Genomic DNA, 23,743 nt, shown 5'->3' with positions numbered 1-23,743 from the left:
ACCATCATCTGTGTGAGTTAGTATTATGTCTATAATGACCTTGATGTCAACAGTCCACAGAGAATTTAAGGTACCCAAGTTGACTGAATAAATTATTTCTCTCTACTGACATTTTTATGCTTTACTATCAAGCAGAGTCACCACAAGTTAATAGCTGACTGAAATACAAGTCGTGTGTGTGCAATTTCCTGATATCAGTTCATGTCATTGTCAAGGTTTTTTCAGACCTTAGATATCACCATTTTGGGTTATTGTGTAAGGATGGGGCATTTGATTAAATTTGATATCAGGGGATTACTTTGAAAATGTGATTCTTGGTTCTCTTGGTCGGCTAAACTACTCTCACAACAGAGATGGGGCCACTTACAGGGAGCACATAACTTTAGCAGGTACAAAATCTATGACACTTTTGAACGAGATCTGTGTGAACTGTTGAGGCAATGACATTCAAAATCTGCATGACACTTACAATCAAACCTTACTTTGTATCATAGGCAGTATAGGCCTCCTGAGGAATCTGAAGGTGTGGCTAATTAACATGCAGTCAAGATCAAAGTTCGTACTTCGAGGTTATCAATTCTGCTGAACACTGATACACCAAAAAGTTATAACCACCTACTTCATAGCATGTAGCTGCAACTTTTGTACCCAATACAGTGACAATTCTGTGTGACATGGAGTAGACAAGTCCTTGGTGGATTTTTGGAGGTACGTTAACACAATTGCCATAAATTGCAGGCTCAGACCCGACGTCCAATACCATTCCAAAGGGGTTCAGATCATGTGAATTTAACAGCCAAGACATCAGCATCGTTCCTGAATAGACCATTATAGCATGATTTGGGCCTGGCACAGTAAACAGTTATCCTGCCAGACATCAAGCTTGAAGGGTGTGAACATCATGATGGAAGAAAGGCATCGCCTACAGCAGTGACTACAGCTACTCAAAATGACACAAGACCAAGTGTCCATACACAGTATAGTGCATACATACAGTGAATTTTACTACAAATTTATGAAATTTTATTTTTCTCCCTACGTAATTGCACTGGTATTGTACAGTCTTGCGTAGAGAGCTCTCAAAACTGACTATTATGGATCTGTGTACGTATGGTCATGAAACAAAAGGTCTAAGAGATACATTTTCTGGTACAGTTTCTCCCAGTTTTATACAACAGTTGGCTATTGTTGAGCATCTTCACTTCTCCTCCCCACCTTATTCGTGACGTGACAATTGTGCATTATGAAGCATCATCAAATGGAGCGAAATTCCTACCTCGTATACTTTGTGACAAGACAGATTTGGAATTTAATCACTGAATCACCAAGTCAGGCACTGCACAATTTATTCTTCAGATTGTCATGAGTGTGTGACCACCACCACCTCTGAACGCGATCCACTTCATCAGTATCCATTTTGTGTCCTTTTACAATTGAATAAATGTTCTGCGGTAAAGACCTCGCTATAGGCACGTATAGAAAAAAAATCATTAATGAAATTAGTGGCTAGTTTCTCGCAAGATATAATTCATTGTGTTCAGACAAAAGGAATGCACTTAGAAATTAATGCTACACTGCATCTGTCACACACTGTGTGAAAAACAAAGTACCATACTATTAATGTGGATGTAGAAATGATACTGCCTCAACCTCCGACCTGTTACAAAAGAGTAGATCAGAAATCAGTGGCGTTTGAGGTCTGAACTTAGAAGTCTGTTTCAGATGTTGTACTAATGTTGCAGACAAGAGCAGGACACTTTCCCCTTCCAGTCTCTCACAACAAATGGCACACAAGTGGCTAGAGATATGTGCATAGAGCGCAGGCAAATCTCGTAATTTTTTTGCCACAGACTCAAAATCGCTGCAGTTAGGAAACTGGAAATCCCACACACAGTTATATTGGTTGGATAAAGTAATAAGTGATATGAATAATATCTCTTCTCTGGAGCATAACTTCTGATTACTTGTTAAGCACAGACAGCCCTATGGCTCTCTGTAACTGTCAGTTTTCTGCTACCATTATGAAGATGTTAATAAGCCATAATATTGGACCTAACAGACTTTAATATAGGAAGTATGAATTTAATTATAGATATAGGCTGACGTTAAAGAAAGATTGTGGACAAAGGTGAGGGCTAGGCTTAACATGTGTCTAGAGAACGATGTCAACGAAAACAGTGGGACAGGAACTGCAGGAGGCATCGGATACAAAGAAAATGATTCAGCAGTGCTAGAAGCATGAATTTTAGAGTACCAACCAGTGAAAACATTTAATGTTGTCCAGCAACTGTTCCCTAACACAGGACAGGTTTAGATGCTGGGTCAGTCATTGCCTCCAGTTTTCCCCCCTAAAGGAGATTCAATATTTTGCCTCGCATGATTGAAAATATCTGAGATTGGTTTGATGATCCTGAGGTTGAAACAATATGTCTTCTCTGGCATGAAAAATGATCATGTTTGAAATAATAACAAATTATTAAGATGTGTGGTGTAACAGTAATAACTTGCCTAATACTCGTCCCAACCATCTCTTAAGTAACTAGGAGAGTTCTTCCGTGAGCAGTGATAAAGAAAATTCACATTTACAGATGTCTAAGATGTGTATCAATCAATCTGCAGGACAATGTGGACCATTCTGCATGCCAAAGGAGGTTCTAGCGAATATTGCATACGTGTTAATATTATCTTCTCCAACCACCGTATATGTACTTTGCCGTCTTTAAAATGCAAGCTTGCTATGTGTAATACACACATATTATAAAAATTGATGTGTGTGTGTAATGGTACATATGTATGTATGTACATACGTTTTTCCGCATCTCCTAAACCACTGGACTGATTTCAACCAAAGTTGGTACACATATCACTTACTGTCTGGAAAGAATGGCTGTGTGGAGCAGGGGGGTGGGATGTGGGGGGGGGGGGGGGGGAGGGGAATAACTACTTATTAAAGAGGGGAGGGGGGGTGTGAAAAAGAAGTGTTGCCAATGACATGCAAATGCCTGTATTTTATTCACCCAGCAACTGAGAATGAGAATATTTTATCATGTACTACATTTTTGTTGTTCATAACCTTGGTGCCGTTAGTGACAAACCTGGAGAATGGTTCCACCAGGATATTTCTAAAATGGAGAAATGTTATCAGGGCAGCTGGAGTACTGCAATATTGTCCGACTACTGTCGCACTTTACAAAGAAACATTAATGATGCAAAATATAGCAGGAAATTAGGAAGAAATTATTATTAGGTATATTTATTCACTTTTGGTGCCGAAGGGGTGACCTATCAACAGGCATTTTCCCCTGGAACTTTGGTGTTCTGTAGCATCATTAGATAACATTTATGGACATGAGTTACTATCCTCAATTTTGTTTCTCCAATGAATTCTAGCTTTTGAAACTATTTGTTTCTTCCTACGGTAAAAAGATGGTACGTTGATTCAGTTCAGAAAGAAACAGTTGGTCATTCATAACTATTTCACTTATATACAAATGCTGATTTCATACACATTACATGAAAATCTCTAAGCTCTTATCGTTTAAAAGCATTTTCAGGGGAATGGACTAGACAAGTGTTCAGAACAGCAATGGGATTACAAGTGGATGGGTGCCCATGAGAAACATAGGCTGAACCCGTGGCCCTGACACACGTTAAAATCTCCACATAATAAAATTGGGTAAGAGTATGTAATTTGGTGCACTATGAACAGAACTCCTTAAGTACAGCTGGTAGAAATTCTTATCTGAGCTATTTCCGCGTTACTGTATTCCAATGTAGGTCATGATTTCTCTGCATAGGTTTATCTAGAAAACACTTTTTCTTTAATGTTTGCAATGCAAAAAGAAATCAGATCAGGTGTGGAACATCATAACACAATCAGATCTATTTTCTCCACTGACATTGAACAAACCTAAATCTTTGCATAGTACACTGAGAATTCACTTATTTGGGGGATCTCAAAGTATGAAGCTGGACAAGTACCAAGCTCCTTTCATGTCCTCACTCAGATCAATCATTGAAATTAATAGTGTACATATATTATTAATGTAAAATATTTGCTAACAATATTAGAAGAAACTTTCCTGGCAGATTAAAACTGTGTGCCGGACCAAGACTCGAACTCGGTCCAGCACACAGTTTTAAACTGTCAGGAAAGTTTCATATCAGCGCACACACTGCTGCAGAGTGAAAATTTCATTCTGGGAATATTAGAAGAGTTTACAGCTTGCTAAACTCAACCATGTATAAAATTAGCCTGGGCCTAAAATGTGTCTAACAAGGGTACTGGCGTCTATCTTGTTTCAGGATATTAATATCTAAGGTATATGATACATCAAGCTCTTTAACAATTTTGCTTACCACATATTGCAAATGGCTTGTTGGCAGCAGTGAATCACTCATTCAGAAATGTATGTCAATAAATAACTACACAATGAAAACGAGTTACTGAATAAAAATGAAAACTTCTTTAGTTGCCTGTATGTATTATGTAGTGCACATCATTCCTTGGAAAGGAACCATTAGGTAACACTTTCAACAATTAACATAATGAAACTCAAATCATGCTGCACTTAACACAAGAAAACTTTATTCCAACTTTAATTCCTTTGATACAGTTTGTATAACAACTTCTGAGACATACAACAATGATAATTAACGTTTGTAAACTGCTAATCCAGATTCTTTGAAATAAAATGAAAAATATTATTCTTCATTATTTTTCAAACATGATAATCTAAGGGGTGTACTGATTTAAACACACTGTATTACATTTCTTTCAAAATTTTACATCAAATCTCAAATGACTGAAGTCTTTCATCTTCGATATTACACACATCGGTTACACGTATTGCACTATACTCTCTCTCTCTCTCTCTCTCTCTCTCTCTCTCTCTCTCTCTCTCACACACACACACACACACACACACACACACACACACACACACACCGTAGTCAACATAAGTAATTCTTTGGTCAAACACATGCAACAGCAATGCTTTAGCAACCTTAAAAATTAATTCAGCAACAAGCATTGAGGAAACAGGACACATTTAAGTATCACAGTCATATCACACAGTTTCAGTTCATAATTGAACTGCCCCATTCTTGAGGCATCCTCCACACCAAACTTGTGTGGATATCTGTACACAAAGCTTCCACTTTTAACTAATTCCTTAATGCACAATGATCATTCTACATACTAGATACAAAGTATTTGGCTTTGCATTAAAAAATTCAGGTCTTCAGTAATACTGTAATATAGTAACAAAGGTTCAAATGGCTTTAAGCACTATGGGACTTAACATCTGAGGTCATCAGTCCCCAATATAGTAATACCATTCATTATTTCAATATAATTGGAAAGATCTCACTAGCAGTCCAGTGTATGGGTTTCTAGGCCCTTTTATGCACTGATGTATAAATAGCTGAACAAATAACTCTCAGTGTCATCATACAAAAACAAAATTGACACTATAACATAAAGAGTATAAAATTATGTATACGACAGCAGCTTTTGAGCTCAAATCAATGAGATTCAGACTGTTGATGCTACTACAGGAACTTGATCAAAAGAGCAGCAGCAGCAGCAGCAGCACTAGCACCTTGAAATTATTTTTTGTGACTGACAGTTCTGAAAGTCGAACATGATTACGCCACTGTTACAACTGGTGTTTTTCTGCACTGTGAAGCCAAGTATGTTTTTTTAAAAGATTATATGGTCAGCTTGAATGCATTTGCTCTCTAAGAATGAGGAAAACATGATTTTGTGATACACTAAGTCATCTCAGGTGAATGCCAAAATGACTCCTTTAATAAGGTCACAAGTGACTTCTTCCCTCATTCTTGCCCTCTCCAAACTAGTGTTCCATCTCTAATGACATAGACATCAATAGGGCACTAGGTTTGGAAAAGGACAACTTAAAAACATTATTCTAAAAAAAAGTACAAATCTGTATTCTTATTTTTCAAGCAACAGACATAATTGTACCCATGTATATCAATGGTAGAGTGAATGATGTAATAAATAATGTATGTAAATCACACACAGCATCAAAATACTGCATTCTTCCATTATTCCCTATCAAACATGAAAAACAATCATTTCTGACAAAAATAAATTTTATAACAATAACCACTATTATTCTGAGTAGATCATATGTCTCCCTAAATAATATGCCTACTTTTATCTTTACCAGTTACACCATCACATTGCATACACTCATGTCCTTAAGTTAATGCATCTTTGGGTTTTCTAAAAATTATAATTAAAAAAAAAGCTTCATAGCAAAACTGTGAGGACTAACCTGTTGGAGGACAACACTGAAACATGTGGCATGTATGATGTATGACATGTTGGTACAAGACTGTACAGTGTGCCTGCATTGCTCCATATTGATATTAGATTGTGCGTGGCCAGATCACTGGCATTTTACCTGATGAGCATAATCAGCAAGAGGTGGGATGGGAATTGAAATGCCACCTTTAGCATCTTTTCATGGGTGTGGAGACGATTCTGGGAGAAAGGAAACATTCCGCAGCAGTACAGGCAGGGTCATAAATTTGCTACATGCTAGCACCAGGATAATCATCTTGCCTTCCATGCCCAAAGACATCAAATCAAAATAACAGCTACTCTGACTAGAGATCTCACATCAGTCTCTAGGGGTCACACATTTCCCAAAAATTATTTACCATCAACTTTGAGAAGATGCTGTGTATGCTTGGCAGTCTGCTCAGTACATTCCACCCACTCACACACATACACCACATGGCTTGAAAATGTGGGGGCTATCTGTCAGTGAACTCTTGTACAATTCTTTGATTCCAGTTTCTGTGATTTGCTAAAATAGTATGTCATTTATACAGATTATTAATCTATTCTTTACTCATGAAAATACCTCGATGGCAATCCTTTCTTCTTTAATGAGTGCACATGGTAAAGCCTGAAGTTTAGCACAGAATCTAATTAAGATTTATCTTCATGTATAAAGGAACAAAAACTGATGCTTGTATTTCTGAAAATACTTCAACAGTAGTTTTGAAAACAGACCTCCGCAAACATCAACACAATCACAACATTATTATTTGTGTCATCAATACATGTGCCCTTAGTTCAATACCAGAACTATTGTCATTAAATCATTTTCTATTACATCTATTAAAATGATAATTTATAAACATAAACATCTCCAATTAACATTTCAGATCACAGTATTAGCAATCAATACTATTTCAAATACAGAGACATCAGAGGTTTGTGAATATTGTCTCAGGGAACATACTTCCTCAACAGTATCAGACTACAAAACCCTTATCAATAAGAGAATATGTCAAAGTCGAATTCTTAACATAAAGATCTTCACAACTTCAGGCTATAAACTACATTAATCAAAGTTATAAAATAACAAAACAGTAACTTGAAACACAGTCTTCACATCCAGTTTTATCAGGTAAATGTTTATAGAAACTACACACTTATGTTAATGTTCCACAACAAAAGTCATACCAACAGTTGTGATCAATATTTCTTCTCCAAATTGTATGTGACTGAGAAGATATGTTGGTGATGTGCTGAACTCCTGGTTGTGGTACCTGCACAAACTAGGTGGCCAACACACGCCATGAGAAAATGACTCAGAACAATATAGTGGTTAATAGTGCAGCTGCAATGCTGTAGCTCTAGGAGGGTGTTAGAGGTAGATGTAGATATAGAGACCGAGCTCAGCACAGCATGTAACAGCCGGACAGACAAAAGTTACAAGATACTTGTGCATCTACAGGGCCTGTCCCAAAGTTCCCAAAATAATTTCTGCTAGTTGGTAACACTGGCTAGTGGGGTGGAGCTTTCGACAGAGAAGTTGGTGGGGGATCTAAGCTTTGAAATGAGACCAGTGTCAGTTGCCTGCAGGCTGTTGATAAAGCAGGGTCATGCTCCACACAGAGGTATCAACTGCACCCTCATTGAGCAAAAAGTGGACCAATTTTTGGAGCAATGTTTCCAATCAAGTTCTTTGTGAAACAGAGGAAAAACAGTAGAGATGCTTGAAAAGCTTCAGGAAGCCTATGATGTCAGGCGATGAAACAAAGCCAGACTTTCATGTGGCACAAGAGGTTCCAGGAAGGTCAAGAGGCCCTCAACAACGACTGCTCTGGATGCCCATCAACATCACAAACGGACAACTCAGTGCAAAAAGTGCATGAAGTTGTCAACAAGGACCCATGCTTTGGTGTTCAGATGACTGCAGAGGAGTGTGGAATACCCAAAACAATCATTCACTACATTTTAACTGAGACCCTTCAAATGTGATTTTAACTGAGAATCTCCAAATGTGGAAAGTCTGTGGAATAATGGTGCAAGTGAGATGAAGAAGCAGCGTTTGTTGAACAACCAGGAACTGCACGAGCACTACGAAACGGATTCAGAATTATTGGACAGAGTAATTACAGGGGACAAGAAAAGGATTTTTCAGTATGATCCCAAAACAAAGCATCAGAGCTGCAAGTGACACACCAAGGAGTCTCCTCGCCTGAAAAAAGAAAGGATGAACAAATCACAAACCAAGGAAATGCGCATTGTGGTTTTTGAAAGAAAAGGTGTGGTTCAAAGTGAATTCTTGCCACAAGGACAAACAGTCAACAAGGGGTTCTACTGTGAAGTGCCCAAATGGATGCATAACAGGGTTCGATGCATCTGAAAAGAAATTCGCGATAACTGGATCTCGCACCACGACAACGCATCAAGCCACACTGCACTCACTGTCTCTGAGTTGCTGGCCAAAGTGGGTATGGCAACACTTCCCCAGCTGCTGTACAGCCCCAATCTGGCAACAGCAGACTGCTTTTTGTTCCCAAGAATCAAAAGAACCCTAAAAGGAACTCAACATGGGATGCTGGAAGAGGTGAAAGCAGCTTCGACGGCCACACTGAAGGAGATTCCTGTTGACAACTTCCAGGGCACCTTCAATGACTGGGTGAAGCTTTGGCAACAGTGCACTGAAGCAGTGGGAGAATACTTTGAAAAGTTCTGAGAAGACTGTAAACTGATACTGAATAAATAATTTTTTTTAATCATTCTGGGAACTTTTAGGACAGACCTTGTATAAGAAACTCCACTCTCATATATCTGTGAAAGACAGTATCGAGGTACAACTGTCTGCCAACTGCAAACACACTCAAAATAGATGATAGAAGTAAGGATCGCTGATGCTGAAAGGAACTGAGCCAATTGAAAATAAATAAGGCACTTGGCTCTGATGGAATTCTAATTAAGCTTTATGGAGAGTCTGCTCCAGAAATACCTCTTTTCTTAACTCATATTTATTGTCAATCACCTACATAAAATAGTCCCAAGTGACTGGCACAAATAGCAGGTGACTGTTCTATATAAGAAAGTCTAAAGAGCAGATGCATAAAATCATAGTCTGCAGGAATATGCACATGTAGATGTAAACTGTTTGTGATGTGAGCACAAGGGTTTCTAAGAAGTGCACCTCAGTAGCATAAACTGTCCAGAAGCAGCTGGTGGTGGCCACAAGAGCAAAATTAATCGGGTTGCCCTTTAAGATTCAGGAAAAGACAACAGGAGCATGTACCATGAATGCACTGACAGTGGTACATTTTCAACCAGTCACTGCGAAAATCAGTAATAGATTCCATCAGATCATTAGAAAGCATTTCCAGCTGTGTGGACTCTACACTGATGTTGTTGCTGGCTTCATCTAGAGTGGCATGCATTGTTTATGTAAAAGCAGTGGGACAAGCACAAAGTATTTGCCTTTTTGAGCAGGCTGTTGTACGATACCACCCCCAAATAGTGCCCCTCACCGTAATCAATTCTTCATCGATGAAGCAGGTGCTTCATAAACATTAGTCTGCCACTATAAGAAATGCTCATATATTGATACCTCTTTCACTGTGTGCCCCCCCCCCCCCCTCCCTCCCACAGGGGCAGGGAGAGGGGGAGGGGACGGAGAACGGGAGGGGGAGGGACAGAGGGAGGGGGAGAGGGGGTGGGGGGGGGGAGAGAGAGAGAGAGAGAGAGAGAGAGAGAGAGAGAGAGAGAGAGAGAGAGAGAGAGAATACTATCTGAAAGTTCAGCAAAGAGTCTTGTTTATGTGCCTGTCTACCACTCAATGCCTTCTTCCACTGTCTGTATGATAAATTGCTCATTCATTTAAATCCCACATGCTGCAAAGCTGTCCAGCAAATGGGCACAGAGTTGGAATGTCATTTATTGTTATTTCTCAAGCATTGTTTTACTTGTTAGTATAAAATGTGGTATTGGCAAGTACCACTATTGTCAACCATAGACAAATCTGCATGTATGAATACAAAATCCCCCTGCCTCTGCCCTGTTTCCTTCTGATTACCACTTGTTTCAACTTTTCCGAGCTCCAAATTCAATAGGAACAGGAACTTAAGGTTTATCAGTTTATGCAGTTTCAATGGAAAGGCATTAAGTATTTTCAAATTCCCAAATCCGTAGATTAAGTTCATCAAATTGAATCAAATTTGTATCAAAGACCAATAAATGTATGTATTTTTAGTAACATGACTTTTTATTCCAAGATGTTTTTCCTGTCTTGTAAAGAGTGTTAATTTATAACTACATATATCCTCTGCAAGCCATTGTACAGTTCATAATGGGTAGTACTTGGCACCAATATTATTAATGTTTGGTCCTATTCCATTCAGTTACTGAGTGTCTATGATTTTCTATATGCCGCCATGTGCACCCAAACCATGTTATGCTCATCATTCCTGCATGAGATATGCAATGGTGACAAAAGAAATGTTGTGCAGTGCTCCTTGAATGGCAGTTCATTAAATTACCCACAATGATTTTGCAAGAATTATGTCAGAAATTCCCTAATGATTTAAGTTTGAAAACACCTCTGTTACACCTTCATACAAAATATACTCACCTGTTACAATCTTCATAGTGCATCCCTGAATTTGTTTGATATCTGTTATATATATATCTGTATTTGATAAGGGCTTGACATGTTGGAGAACTAATCCACAGTTGACCACACTAGTGTCTTGCATGTGATTTAGTTTACAGATGCACAGTACTTTCTCAGAACCCTTCCAAAAAATTTAACAAGGGGAGGCCACGACATTGGGATCTTATATTTACTTCAAACTTTGTACTCCTTTAGTAGCCCATTAAAACAACATAACATGCAAGTAATAAGTTGCACTACTCTAGCAATTCCAAAAAAATCATAAGAGAAGTTTTACCCATCCATTATGTGGCATACATATCTATGCGTAGGGGCTAGAGGCTACAGTACGTGACAGTCAAGGGGTTAGCATTCAAGCTTTGTACGACAAACATGTATGAGGCGATGGTTCTACTCCCACTGAAACATAATTTTTAATCTATACTTTTCTCATCACTGGTCGTATTATGTAATTTATATGACATGAGGAGGTATTGAATAGAATTTGGGAGAAGAGGAGTTTGTGGCACAACATGACTAGAAGAAGGGACCGGTTGGTTGGACATGTTCTGAGGCATCAGGGGATCACAAATTTAGCATTGGAGGGCAGTGTGGAGGGTAAAAATCGTAGAGGGAGACCAAGAGATGAATACACTAAGCAGATTCAGAAGGATGTAGGTTGCAGTAAGTACTGGGAGATGAAGAAGCTTGCACAGGATACAGTAGCATGGAGAGCTGCATCAAACCAGTCTCAGGACTAAAGACCACAACAACAACAACAACAACAACAACAACAACAACAACATGACATTTTAGAGGTAATATGATTAAAAAATCACGTGTATTTGTATTAAGTTTTAGTGAATTTCATGTTATTTGACTATTTACTATTTTTAATCAAATTAGAACAAACATATTTACAACTATTGGCAGGGAAACAAAGAAATGCATACAGTTTTGCTGAAAATGTATGCCTGTTGTGATTTGCGAAATGCCTTATGCAGTCTGCTGATTCGAACTGTTGTCTCATCCACAACGCTCTTGCAAAGCGCGAATGCTAACCTGAACACATTGACTTCCTATGACCAGCACCTTTGCACAGATGCATCAGTTACATAATATATGCTTAAAACTTCTCTTACGATTTACTCAGAATGGTCAGAGCAGTGCATCTTACTACTTGCATATTATGTTGTTTTAATGGCCTACTAAAGGTGTACAAAGTTTGAAGTAAGTCTGCGATCCCACCATCATGGCCTTCCCTTGTAAGTGTTCCATTCACCTTCCCTAATGCTTATTCTACATGATCATCTCATTTTGTATCGCTTCTTACTGCTAACTGCAAATACTTACATGATGTGACATGCTCGAGATGTTCATTGCTAACTGTAATTGGATACTACTGGGTTCTTCCTCTTTGATATTATTTTACATTTATCTACATTTAAACAGAGCTGCCAATCGTTACACCAAGACTTTCTGCATTTCCTTATGATCATCTGACAACAATAATGTCCTGCTAACAACAGCATCCCCAGTGAATAATCTACTGAGAGCATTACAAGTCCTATCACACTCCCTTGGGGCACACCCAACACTAATTTTGTTTCTGTATAACCATCCAGTATAATATGGCGGGATAATGTGATGGGTTCTATTAATGTAAGTTACATCATGCCAATCACATATTTTTGGATATACTCTGTATGATTGTGTCTTAATTATTCACTGAAGATGTGCTACAATGTACCTGCTCACTAGCATCTATTGCTTGCAAGCTGCCATGCACGAACAGAGTAAAATTTTTAAGGTAAGCTGTGTTTCATGAGTGGCTTCTGCTGACGCTGTGCTGATGCTCTGGCAGAAGCTTATTTGCCTAGGGGAATGTCATAATCTTTGAGTTTATAATATGCTCTAGGATCCTGCAAAAGATGGATGTCTGTGATATTGGCCTGTAATTCTGTGCATCTAATATTTTACCCTTTTTGAAAACAAGAGTGGCCTGCACTTTGTTCCAGTCATGCACAAGATTCTTCATAAATGCAAACTACGTAAGGAGTCAATTCCACAGCATATTCAACACAAAATCAAACTGGTATTCTGTCAGGTGCCTTGTCTGTTTTCAGTAGTTATAATTGTTTCCATATATAGGGGTGCCAACATCAATATCTCTCATTTGTGAGCCTATGCAGCAAACAGACATTGTTACAGTAGTATCCTAAATAAAGTCTTAAATGTGGAATTTAATATTTCTGCTTTCAGTTTTTTGTCTTCAGTTTCATCTCCAGACAAATCCATGAGAGACTGAATGATAGGTTTCAACCCCTCATTGACTTTACACATGACTAAAACTTCATAGGATTTTTCTAATAGATCTTTCACCAGACTCTGGCTGAAAATTATTGGTGCAAAAGTTGATATTTAGTTTTCTCTATCAGTTTCCCTGCAATTTCTCTTGTAGCAAGAGTATATTAGATTCTGTTTTTGCAAAAAGCTCTAGATGGTACCATTAAACCACGACTTTTGGTATGGCCTTTGTATGTGAATAAATCATTATGCTTGTCACAACTAAACTTAGTCATAGGAAAATACACTCCAAAAATAAATAAAACAAACTGGCTCACACTAGTTAAAACAATAACAACAACAAAACAATAACAAACAATAGCAACAATATTCTCTTCTGATGACTGAGTGTTTCAACTTAAATAGATACCTGTCAGAGGGATAAATAATATACTGAAAGATATCTAACGTTGTGCTACACAAAATGTATACAAAAGGGATTGATCATGAAAATGATGAAGATCATTTATATGCCTAATGACCCTACCCTGCAATAAATCAGTGGCATACTGCACAGCTTCCTGTCGGTCTCGTGCCAGGCCAGCTTCTATCAACCACGTCACAAGTGCAGATCCCTTGAACACTTCTCGATATGTGCGGAAGTGCCATCTAGAATTAAAAGTAAAGGTATATCAATTTCTGCAATTAAATTTACAGGATGCTAAAACCTAAATGAAAACAACAATTAAATAAATTGAAATATAACAACAAGATATTATAGTATGAAAGCTTTCACGACCGGATGACATATCTTCTGGTAAACCTTCCGGGATGTAAGGTCGTGGTCCATGAAACTCTTCAGCTCCTAACGTTTCGTCCAGAGCTGCGCTGGACATCTTCAGAGAGGGGGTTTCTCCTCCGGTGAGTCTTGCCGACTGACGGGTCGGACGTCTGAGAGCGACTTATATGTCGTAGAAAGTGGGCGTGACCAGAGTTACACGTGATATGCAGAAATAATCTTTGTGAAAGATAAAACTTAACTATCGATTGTAATCTCATCACGGATAAAATTGTCTAGCAATTCTGTAGTGCTACTGTCCAAATATCACTAAGTTTCATGGTCTCTTCTTTCCGATTAAAATTATCCCTATGTTTATATATTTCAATTGCTTCTCTACAAAGCCGTGGGTAATAGTTCGTCGTCGTAGATAAAATTTTTGTTTCGGAAAACTTCACTTGATGATTTCCTGGCTGAAAAGCGTGTTCTGCTACAGCCAATTTATCTGTTTTTCCTAATCAGCAAAGACTTCTGTGTTCTTTTAACCGTGTATTTACGCTTCTTTTTGTTGTTCCAACATAAACTTTACCACATGTACACGGAATTTTATATACGCCACTGGCTGATAGAGGAGCACGTTTATCTTTTACAGACCGAAGAACATGACAAATTTTCTTCGTTGGTCTAAAAACAGGTCTAATATCACGTTTACTTAAAATCTTTCCAATCTGATCCGTTACTTTCTTTATAAAAGGGAGAGAGACTGTATTCTTCCATCATTTTTCGGACTTGTCCTTAAGCTTTTTGTTGTTTGGGTGCAGAATTCTGCTTACTTCTTTCTTTGAGTAGCCATTTTTCTCAAAAGCGTGCTTCAGATGTTTTAATTCGTCGTCTAGATACTCCGGCGTGCAAATCCGTCTGGCTCTGTCAACGAGACTTGTAATCACACCTCTCTTTTGTTTTGGATGGTGGTTAGAGTTTTTATGTAAGTATCTGTCTGTGTGCGTTATTTTTCTAAAAATTTGTTGTTTCAATCTTCCATCTGTCTGTCTCATAACTAAAACATCCAAAAACAGTATTTTGTTATCTTTTCTCTCTCCATGGTAAACTGGATTCTTGGATTTATATTATTAAGGTAATCAAAAAATTCGCCTAAGGCTTCTCTACCATGTGGCCAGACCACAAATGTATCGTCTACATACCGATACCAGCGAGATGGTTTCTTATCTGCTTTTTCCAAGGCTGACTTCGAATTTCTCCATGTAGAAATTAGCTACTACTGCAGGACCCAATGGGTTACCCATTGCTACGCCATTAAGTTGTTCATAAAATTCATTATTCCACTGGAAATGACTGGAAGTAAGACAATGTCTGAAAAGAGCAGTCAGATCTTCTGGAAAAATATCCGTTATAAAATCCATAACTTCATTAACTGGAATCATAGTAAATAAAGATACTACATCGAAACTTACTAAAATAACTTCAGGACAGTAGCACTACAGAATTGCTAGACAGTTTTATCCGTGACGAGATTACGATCAATAGTTAAGTTTTATCTTTGACCAAGATTATCTCTGCATATCACGTGTAACTCTGGTCACGCCCACTTTCTACGATATATAAGTTGCTCTCAGACGTCCGACCCGTCAGTCGGCAAGACTCACCGGAGGAGAAACCCCCCCTCTGAAGATGTCCAGCGCAGCTCTGGACAAAACATTAGGTGCTGAAGAGTTTCATGGACCACTACCTTACATCCCGGAAGGTTTACCAGAAGGTATAACAAGATATTAGCTTCTTACTACAATTGTACTAAAAAGAAACAGGGAATGGAGACTATGTTGACTATGGTCTTCATCTCTGACAATCCATGTATCCACCTGAAATGACCTACAAGACCTGTGACAACACAAATCTCAATGAATGGATCCTGCATTAAGTCCAAATATTCACTGGGTGAACAATATGTTCCTGCAGCAACCAAAGCTGCAGACTGATATGTTGTAAATGAGTTGCTGATAAACTGCAGTGCAGCTACCAAAAGCAGAACTACAGTCATCAGTACCATGTTTGAATGTATGGCACAAAGTATTGGACACTATTGTGGACAATAGTTAAGGATATGTGCTATCGCATACGCATTGTTTCCCTGTCGAAACTCGACTGTATAGTTGTAGCTGTCCCTTTTTAACAAGTGCATATTTTCAGTGGAAAACTGCAGATGTACTGGAATACTAGTCTAAAAATAACCAGCTTATTAAACACGGATGTGTAGGGGGTTTTATGAATGAAAAACACACATGATCCTCGCAACTCATTTTTTAACTAAAAATATATTTTGTGCCTCAAATGAGTTACCCAAACTATTATAATGTATAACTTCAAGAAATGAAAATACGGAAAGTATAACAACTCAAAAGTAAAACAGGAGCTGTTGATGGACACTGTTCTGATCATTACAGTTGCTGCATCTAACTGCTGCATATCATCATGAATATTTGCTTTCAACTAGTGCTTCCCATCTGCACACAATCATACTATCTAACATAGGAGAATGCAGTTCCTAAGAGAACTGTGTATAAGGTACTGAATGTGTTAGGTTTTATTGTAAATTAAGTGTGCTTATTTTCTGTAAAATAGGGTACTGATTTAGATTAGATTAATTAGATTATTTTAGAAAAGTCTTTTGACAATGTAGACTGCCTAAAATGTTATGCTCATAAAGCTGGATCATCAAGACACGAAAATAATCATGCAGCTTTACAGGAATCAGACAGCAAAAAGATGGTCATTCAAAATTTGCAAGAGGAAATGAAGCTGTCCAGATGGGATGCAGTCATCTCTTCAAGATGTACAAAGAGGATACAATAAATGAATATAAAGATACTTATTACGAAAGGAGAACTACACTTCGAGAAAACATAAGGATGCTTGGATTTGCAGATGATATAGGACTGTTAGCTGTATTTGAAAACAGTCCTCAAAAGGCCACAGAAGGCATGAGCAAGGAATTTTCAGAAAGATAGAATATGAAAATAAATAAGAAGAAACCTGAAATCGTTGTATGTAGTCAAGTTCCAATAACAGCAAATCTACCTTTGGATAAAGAGATGCTGAAGCAACTCACCAGCTTTAAGTACATGGGTAGTACACTAATAGAGGATGGTAGATCATGCCAGAAGGTTAAATACAGACCTGCATACTCAAACACCATTGATTAGAGGGAGAGGGATAGGGAGAGGGCGACAGGGGGAGGGGGAGGGGGAGGGGGAGAGGGAGAGGGGGAGGGTAGGGGGAGGGGGAGGGGGAGGGGGAGAGGGGGAGGGTAGGGGGAGAGGGAGAGGGGGAGGGTAGGGGGAGAGGAGGAGGGGAGGGGGAGGGGGAGGGGGAGGAGAAGCTACTAACATCAAAAGTATTGATTTCAGCTCCAGGAAACAAAACATAAAAACTTTTGTTACGATCTTTGCCCTATATAGCTTTGAGACGTTGACAATAGTGTAGCCAGAATGGAAAAGATTACAGGCTTTTGAGGCTTGGTGTTGGAGAAGAGTCCTAAAGAGAGAGAATGACCAATGAAGAAGTCTTCAACAACTTAGGAGACGAAAGACGGTTAAGGAGGACAATCACAGAACAGATGGACCGATGGATTGGACAACTATACTGAACATTGCACCTTTATTGTGAAATTAATAAAAGGAAGAATCCATGCTATGAATGCACAAGGAAGACCAAGACTACAGTAAATCAGGCAGATAAAATAAGATTTGAAATTGACAATGTACTCTGAACTAAAGAGAGTTTCTGAAGATAGGGAAAAATCAGGAACAAAAATTGTCGCTAACCAAACTATGGACTGAGAACAAAAGAAAGAAGATGTGATGTACTGCAATACATAGTTTGCTTTATTTTTCAGTCTGTGAGTTGAATCTGTAACAGTCGTAGTTTATCATCTGCAAATGAAAAAGCTTTGGAGCTTTATACAACACATATTGTTAAGTCATAGATGAATATAAAAAATATATGTGAGTAAATATGGAACTTTGAGTGAACACTTTAAGTTATAGTGCCAATGTCAGATTAAGTTCCTTTCCTGTTATGTAACAGTGTGTAATAACTTCCTGCTTCATACTATGTAAGTAAGAGCAAAACCAACTGCATGACTTTTCCCCAATTAAACAGTGCTGTTGATTTATTTAGCAATACACCACAATATAGAGATTTAAAATTTCATCTGTTGTCCCCTTCTTGTGCTGAGGCCTCACCTATAAGTATTTAAATATATGTTAAAAGACTTGCATGTAAATAAATGTTACACATGTACACTGCTAATTTAGGATTCTCAAAAATTTACAAACCTACCTGTTACCTGACAATAACCACCCACTGTAGGCTTTCATGTGCAGCACTTACGTTTCTGATTATTTTAGTTTTATGGACATTAGGCCATGGTACAAGGCATACGTTTGTGCTTAACTTTTAGTTTTCCAATGCTGGAGACATCATCACAGGCTACAAAAACTCATGATGCAGTTGCAATTTTTGAAGAAGTTCAAAAAGCTTCCTGCACTGGTTTGAGATTGTACTGCTTCCCGATAGCATCTGATGACATATCCAGCATTGGAAGAAAAAAATTAGACAGAGTAATATATGCCTCATACCATGGCCTAATGCCCAAAAACAAAACTCACTAAAATAACCACACAAGCCCTTACCCTTTGGTACCTTAGTAACAATTTCAAATTTCTTAATATTTGTCTTCAATAGATCTATCTACTGCTGTTCCCTACTAATACTTTTTGTGAAAACTCTCCTAGTTTGTCTAGTGGAAAAAATGCGGCTATCTGTGATTTACCTGCAACGGATGAGAAATGTCCATGGAAAATTCTGAAAATATCTGTAATAATATCACAAACATCTTCATTTTCACATGTTAATGATTTGATGACTGAACATTTCTATTGCTACAGCATTATAGTCCTCACATTATCCTACGATGTTTCAGTTTTATCTGATTTGTGCGTCCTTTTGTCATAGCTCAAATCTTTAATCCAATAACATTTCCTAAAACACTAAAATACTGTCCTTACTGAGATGCTACATATGGATGTCGGACATACAGGCAGCTTTTATACAATTTTCACATTCTCCAGCTTTATATTCTGCACTTTATTATCCAAATTGGCTGCCTATATTTATTTTCCTTAGTGTAAAATGGCTTTCACACAGAAATTTTAACTAACAGAAGGTACTATTTCAAAAATCCCTGATGACAAGACACATGCACCCCTTTGTCATTTGAAAAAGCAAACCAAGGTGGTAAAAGGCACAACTAATTAACACAAGCTTTTTGTAACAAATCCATAATATCACATTAATCAAAACTGAAGCAAATACAAATTTATTAACTGGATTTTAAAAAAATTAAATCACGTTCTTCTACTCCTTCTATGTACCACACAAATGTGTAAAAACAAAATATAAAAATAAACATAACTGATTTCTGCATGGACTGTGATGTAATATAGAGCAAATTTCTCTTGACACCCCAGTGCAGCTTTTTATTTCAATTACACTCACCTTCTATCTTCAGAAATATCACTTCTACATTTCTCCAAATGATGCATAACAAACTGATCACACACATGTCGTGTCTCAAAATTCAGTTCTTCCCATTGTGGCAAGCTTAAGGTAGATGTTCCATATCGCACCCTCCGCCATCTTAAATAAATTTCCTCATTAAGCTTTTACATTCGGGCATCATTTTAAGACATCAGCTAACTACAAAACTTTTTTTGTGTCTAAAACTTACAGTTTTATGAATGGTAAAATCGCTGCCTTAGGACTGAGACCAAAAATAGCAAATACAAATATGCTCTGGCCGAAGTTGAGACTGGCATCAAGAAATGACAGTTCGACATATATTCCTGACATAGCCTCCATAATTAAAGTCCACACTGAAAGAGCAATGCCCTAAAAAATAAATATATATAATTATTCCATATATAGTCACAATTAATCACAATAAAATTTACTTCTAAGTATAATTTCCTCTTTTACCTGATGTTATAAATCAACAGCAATTATTATACACAACTTATTAAACACCTTATTAACCAAAACAAAACCAAACACCACTTGCGGGAGTTCTGGACATCCTCTGAGAGTCAATATGCCAAGCTATTCTGATTCAGTACATCTGTTTGTTGAGGATGTTTAATTTTCCATTTGCCTACTAAATTTTAAGGCCATAGTCAGAGGTTGCTGACTTTCTTCAAAGTAGCTGAGGTCCACATGTTCATTTCCATATTGCTAAAGAGGCAATGTACTAGTCAATAACAGACAGTTGAACTCTCAAAATTTCATGAATCAATCTATTTCCCAAAAAAATTGCTTCCACATTTGCATGAAACTGTTTTCTCTGTTCTACATTTCGCAAAACAACCACAAAATGAAACAAAATATTGGTACAAACAAACAACAAGAACACTTTACAACACACACATAAATCCAACTTATATGACTGTTTTAACCCCTCAAGTTGGAAATTCGAGTATGTACTTAAGTGAAGTGAGCATCAGTGCTGACAGTACCTTAATCATGCACTTAGCAGCAGCAGTCTCTCGGGTAAAACTTCATTTCTCTGTGATCCATCAATGATGAGTCACACTATGTCAGCAGCTAAATCTATGGATATTTGTTGAACCCATGAAGATCCTTGTTGGGAAGTGAGCAAGTCAGAGGAAATCAGGAATGAAAACATTTTCACATGGAAAGGAAAACAAGAGAGTGAAGTGATATGTGAAAATCTACAGAAGAATAATAAATATTTCAGTACACTATGCATTTATTATTTGTCAAACCAGTGAGAAGACACGAAAAAAAAGCACTTGTAAATTTCAGACTGCTGCCAACAATAGAATTACTGAGAATTTGTGGGAAGAGAGTGTGGGGTCAGACTCAGTTTCAAAGACTGATTCAAAGTGTATTAGACCAAAAGTTCACTTTGAGTGGTTAAATATGTTTTAAATGTAATAAAGGTCTATTGTTTACAATTACTAAAAATTATTGATTTTGGAAAAAGGATTTCTGTGATAGAGCTATTTAAATAATATGCTGAGCTATTTAAATAATATGCTGCAGTTCTTTGCAAGCCAGCTGCATAACCTATCATCAGTAGTCTAGCAAGCACAGAAATTACTGGCCTGTAGGTAGGTAGGTAGGTAGGTTGGAGGAAGGAACCAAATATTGAGGTCATTGGTCCCATCAGTTTAGTGAAGGATGGGGAAGGAAGTTGGCCATGCCCTTTTGAAGGAACCATCCCGGCATTTGCCTGAAGTGATCTAGGGAAATCATGGAAAACCTAAATCAGGATGGCCGGACTTGGGTTGAACCATCGTCCTCCCGAATGCAAGTTCAGTCTGCTAACCACTGCGCCACCTTGGCCTGAAGGATTAACTGGGTTACCATGTACAAGAATTAAATTGGAATTTCTCACACTCAAATTATTCTTGAGACAGTACTGGCTGAATCCTGAAGCAGGAAGCTATCAGATATTTAGTGATTCATAAACCATAAATCAAAAAGACAGATTAGTCACCATAGGAGGAGGAGCATTCATTGCAGTTGCAAAAATATTGTCTCTATTGAGATAGAATTTGAGTGTAACAGTGAAGTTAGTATGTCACATATAACAGGTCTAGAACCACCTGATTCCACTGTGATAGTTTTAGAGTTATTCAAAGATAGTCTGCAGTCAGTATTGTGCAAAGACCCAGATCACGAAATGTTAGTTGGAGGTAACTTTAACTCATTGAGCACAGACTGGGGCATCTACGGATTCACTGCAGGGAGTACAGACAGACAGTCTTGTGACATACTTTTCAACATGTTTGCTGAAAACTGTCTTGAGTAGCTAGTTCGACATCCTACACGTAATGGAAATATTTTAGACTTTCTAGCTACAATAAAGCTTGATCTTATTGAAAAAATCATTATAGAGACAGGGATTAGTGGACATGATATTGTAGTGACTGCAGTTACTAAAATTAATAAATCAAACAAGACGACTTGGAGAGTATTTCTGCTAGAAAGCAGTTGTTAGCATCCCACTTAGAAAATAAATTGACACCATTTAGTTCCAGTATCATGGACACAGAGGAATTATGTGCAAGCTTTACACAGATTGTAAATCTGTGCTCTGGAGACGTATGTGCCGAGTAAGTGTATTAAGGATGGAAAAGACGCACCATGGTTTGATAACAAAATTCAGAAAATTCTGAGGTAGTAAAGGCTGTTGCAGTTTTGGTTCAAAAGAGAATGCACACATAATGACAGACTATAGTTTGTAGAGAGGAAAGGAAATGAATAGTAATGATAGATCATACCCTCAGCGATGCACTGTATGGTGGCTTGCAAAACATATATGTAGATGTAGACATAGACTATGTCATTAGGTACTGCTCAGAATAAAATAGGTGGTAAAAATAGACCTCTCATGGTATCTGGAACATTATGATTTTATTACATTTAAGAAGTTCCTGTAAAAAATAAATAAATAAATAAATAAATAAATAAATAAAATAAAATAAAAAAAGCATTTGTGTGTGTCACCTGGAAAATCAAAAGTATTCTCAGGAAATTATGTCAAATAGCCTTTGCACTATCTTGTTTCACATTACTATGATATGTAGCTTACATTCCCTATGCACAAATAACTAACCAAATGGCTATCTGGTTGAATCAGTGCCAGGAAACAGTTAAAATAAGCATGCTTGTTCAAGTTTAATCGTCCTGCTATTACATGAAGATTGTATTTTTGTGTAATGTTACCAAGAAATATAACTGATAGTCTTTCATATAAAGAAGTCTGAAGGTCCATCAGTAATATCAAAGTAATTCCAAGTGAAAATTTAGATGAAAAAAATCATAGGCTGTTAATTGTAAATATGGCAATGACAAGGCCTCTGAAGAAATACAGAAAGAAAAAGTGGGGGAAAAGAGAAGATAACTTTGTGAAAAGTGTGACAGAATAATTCAGAAATCAGTTTTGCATCTTGTTACAAAAGAAAAACTGAAATCTGCATATGAGGAATGGAATACTTTAAAACTGGCCGTGACAGGAACACAAGAGATATTATTTGGGTGGCAAAATAATATCAGAAAACGAAAAGAAATAATATGGCTGAATGAAGATGTAAAAACTGCCATTAGAAATCAAAATTGTGCAAGAAGAACTATGTATCGGTTGAAATAGAAGAAAAGCTTTCAATGTATAGAAAGATCCACACAACAGTCACAGATGCAAATACAAATGCAAACAGAGCAGCTGTAGATAAAAATAAGAAAATAAAAAAATTACAGACAGAGAAAGAGGAACTGTAGGAGGTTCATCAAATCAGTAGAACTTTCATATAGAGAGATTGCAAAAAATATGAAAAAAAGTATTACAGAAATTCAGATCATTCTTTGACGAACAGTTGAACGGCAGAGATAGCAAAGATCCACAGGACAGTGACCCTCAAATTTCTGGATGTAACACCACTAGTATAATCTAACCAGGTTGGAAATGGAAACAGTAGTAAACAATGCCAAGTAATATCTACTAGAATAAATCAGCTCAGTGCGGATGTGACTAAAGCTGTTGGTGGACCTTGAAAACAGTGGACACACACGGTAATGAATAAGATCTGGTAAGATAATGTAATACCAAATAAGAGGAGGGTGGGAATCATAGTTA

The 23,743-nt window shown here is 37.5% G+C and overlaps 1 protein-coding gene across 1 annotated transcript in view; it reads right to left on the bottom strand.

Annotated features, from left to right (window-relative positions):
• Positions 1-13,696: 13,696 nt before the first annotated feature.
• Positions 13,697-23,743, bottom strand: part of LOC124722229 (integral membrane protein GPR155) — a 160,437-nt gene continuing 150,390 nt past the window's right edge. Inside the window, exons 13-15 of the mRNA XM_047247421.1 lie at positions 19,817-19,977; positions 19,585-19,725; positions 13,697-13,901 (exon numbers count right to left, since the gene is read on the bottom strand). Of these exons, the coding sequence (XP_047103377.1) occupies positions 13,697-13,901; positions 19,585-19,725; positions 19,817-19,977 (507 nt within the window). The remainder of the gene's footprint in view (positions 13,902-19,584; positions 19,726-19,816; positions 19,978-23,743) is intronic.

This window comes from Schistocerca piceifrons, chromosome X (assembly GCF_021461385.2).
Source record: "Schistocerca piceifrons isolate TAMUIC-IGC-003096 chromosome X, iqSchPice1.1, whole genome shotgun sequence".
NCBI lineage: Eukaryota > Metazoa > Arthropoda > Insecta > Orthoptera > Acrididae > Schistocerca > Schistocerca piceifrons.
This window is presented reverse-complemented; position numbering and strand designations above follow the sequence as displayed.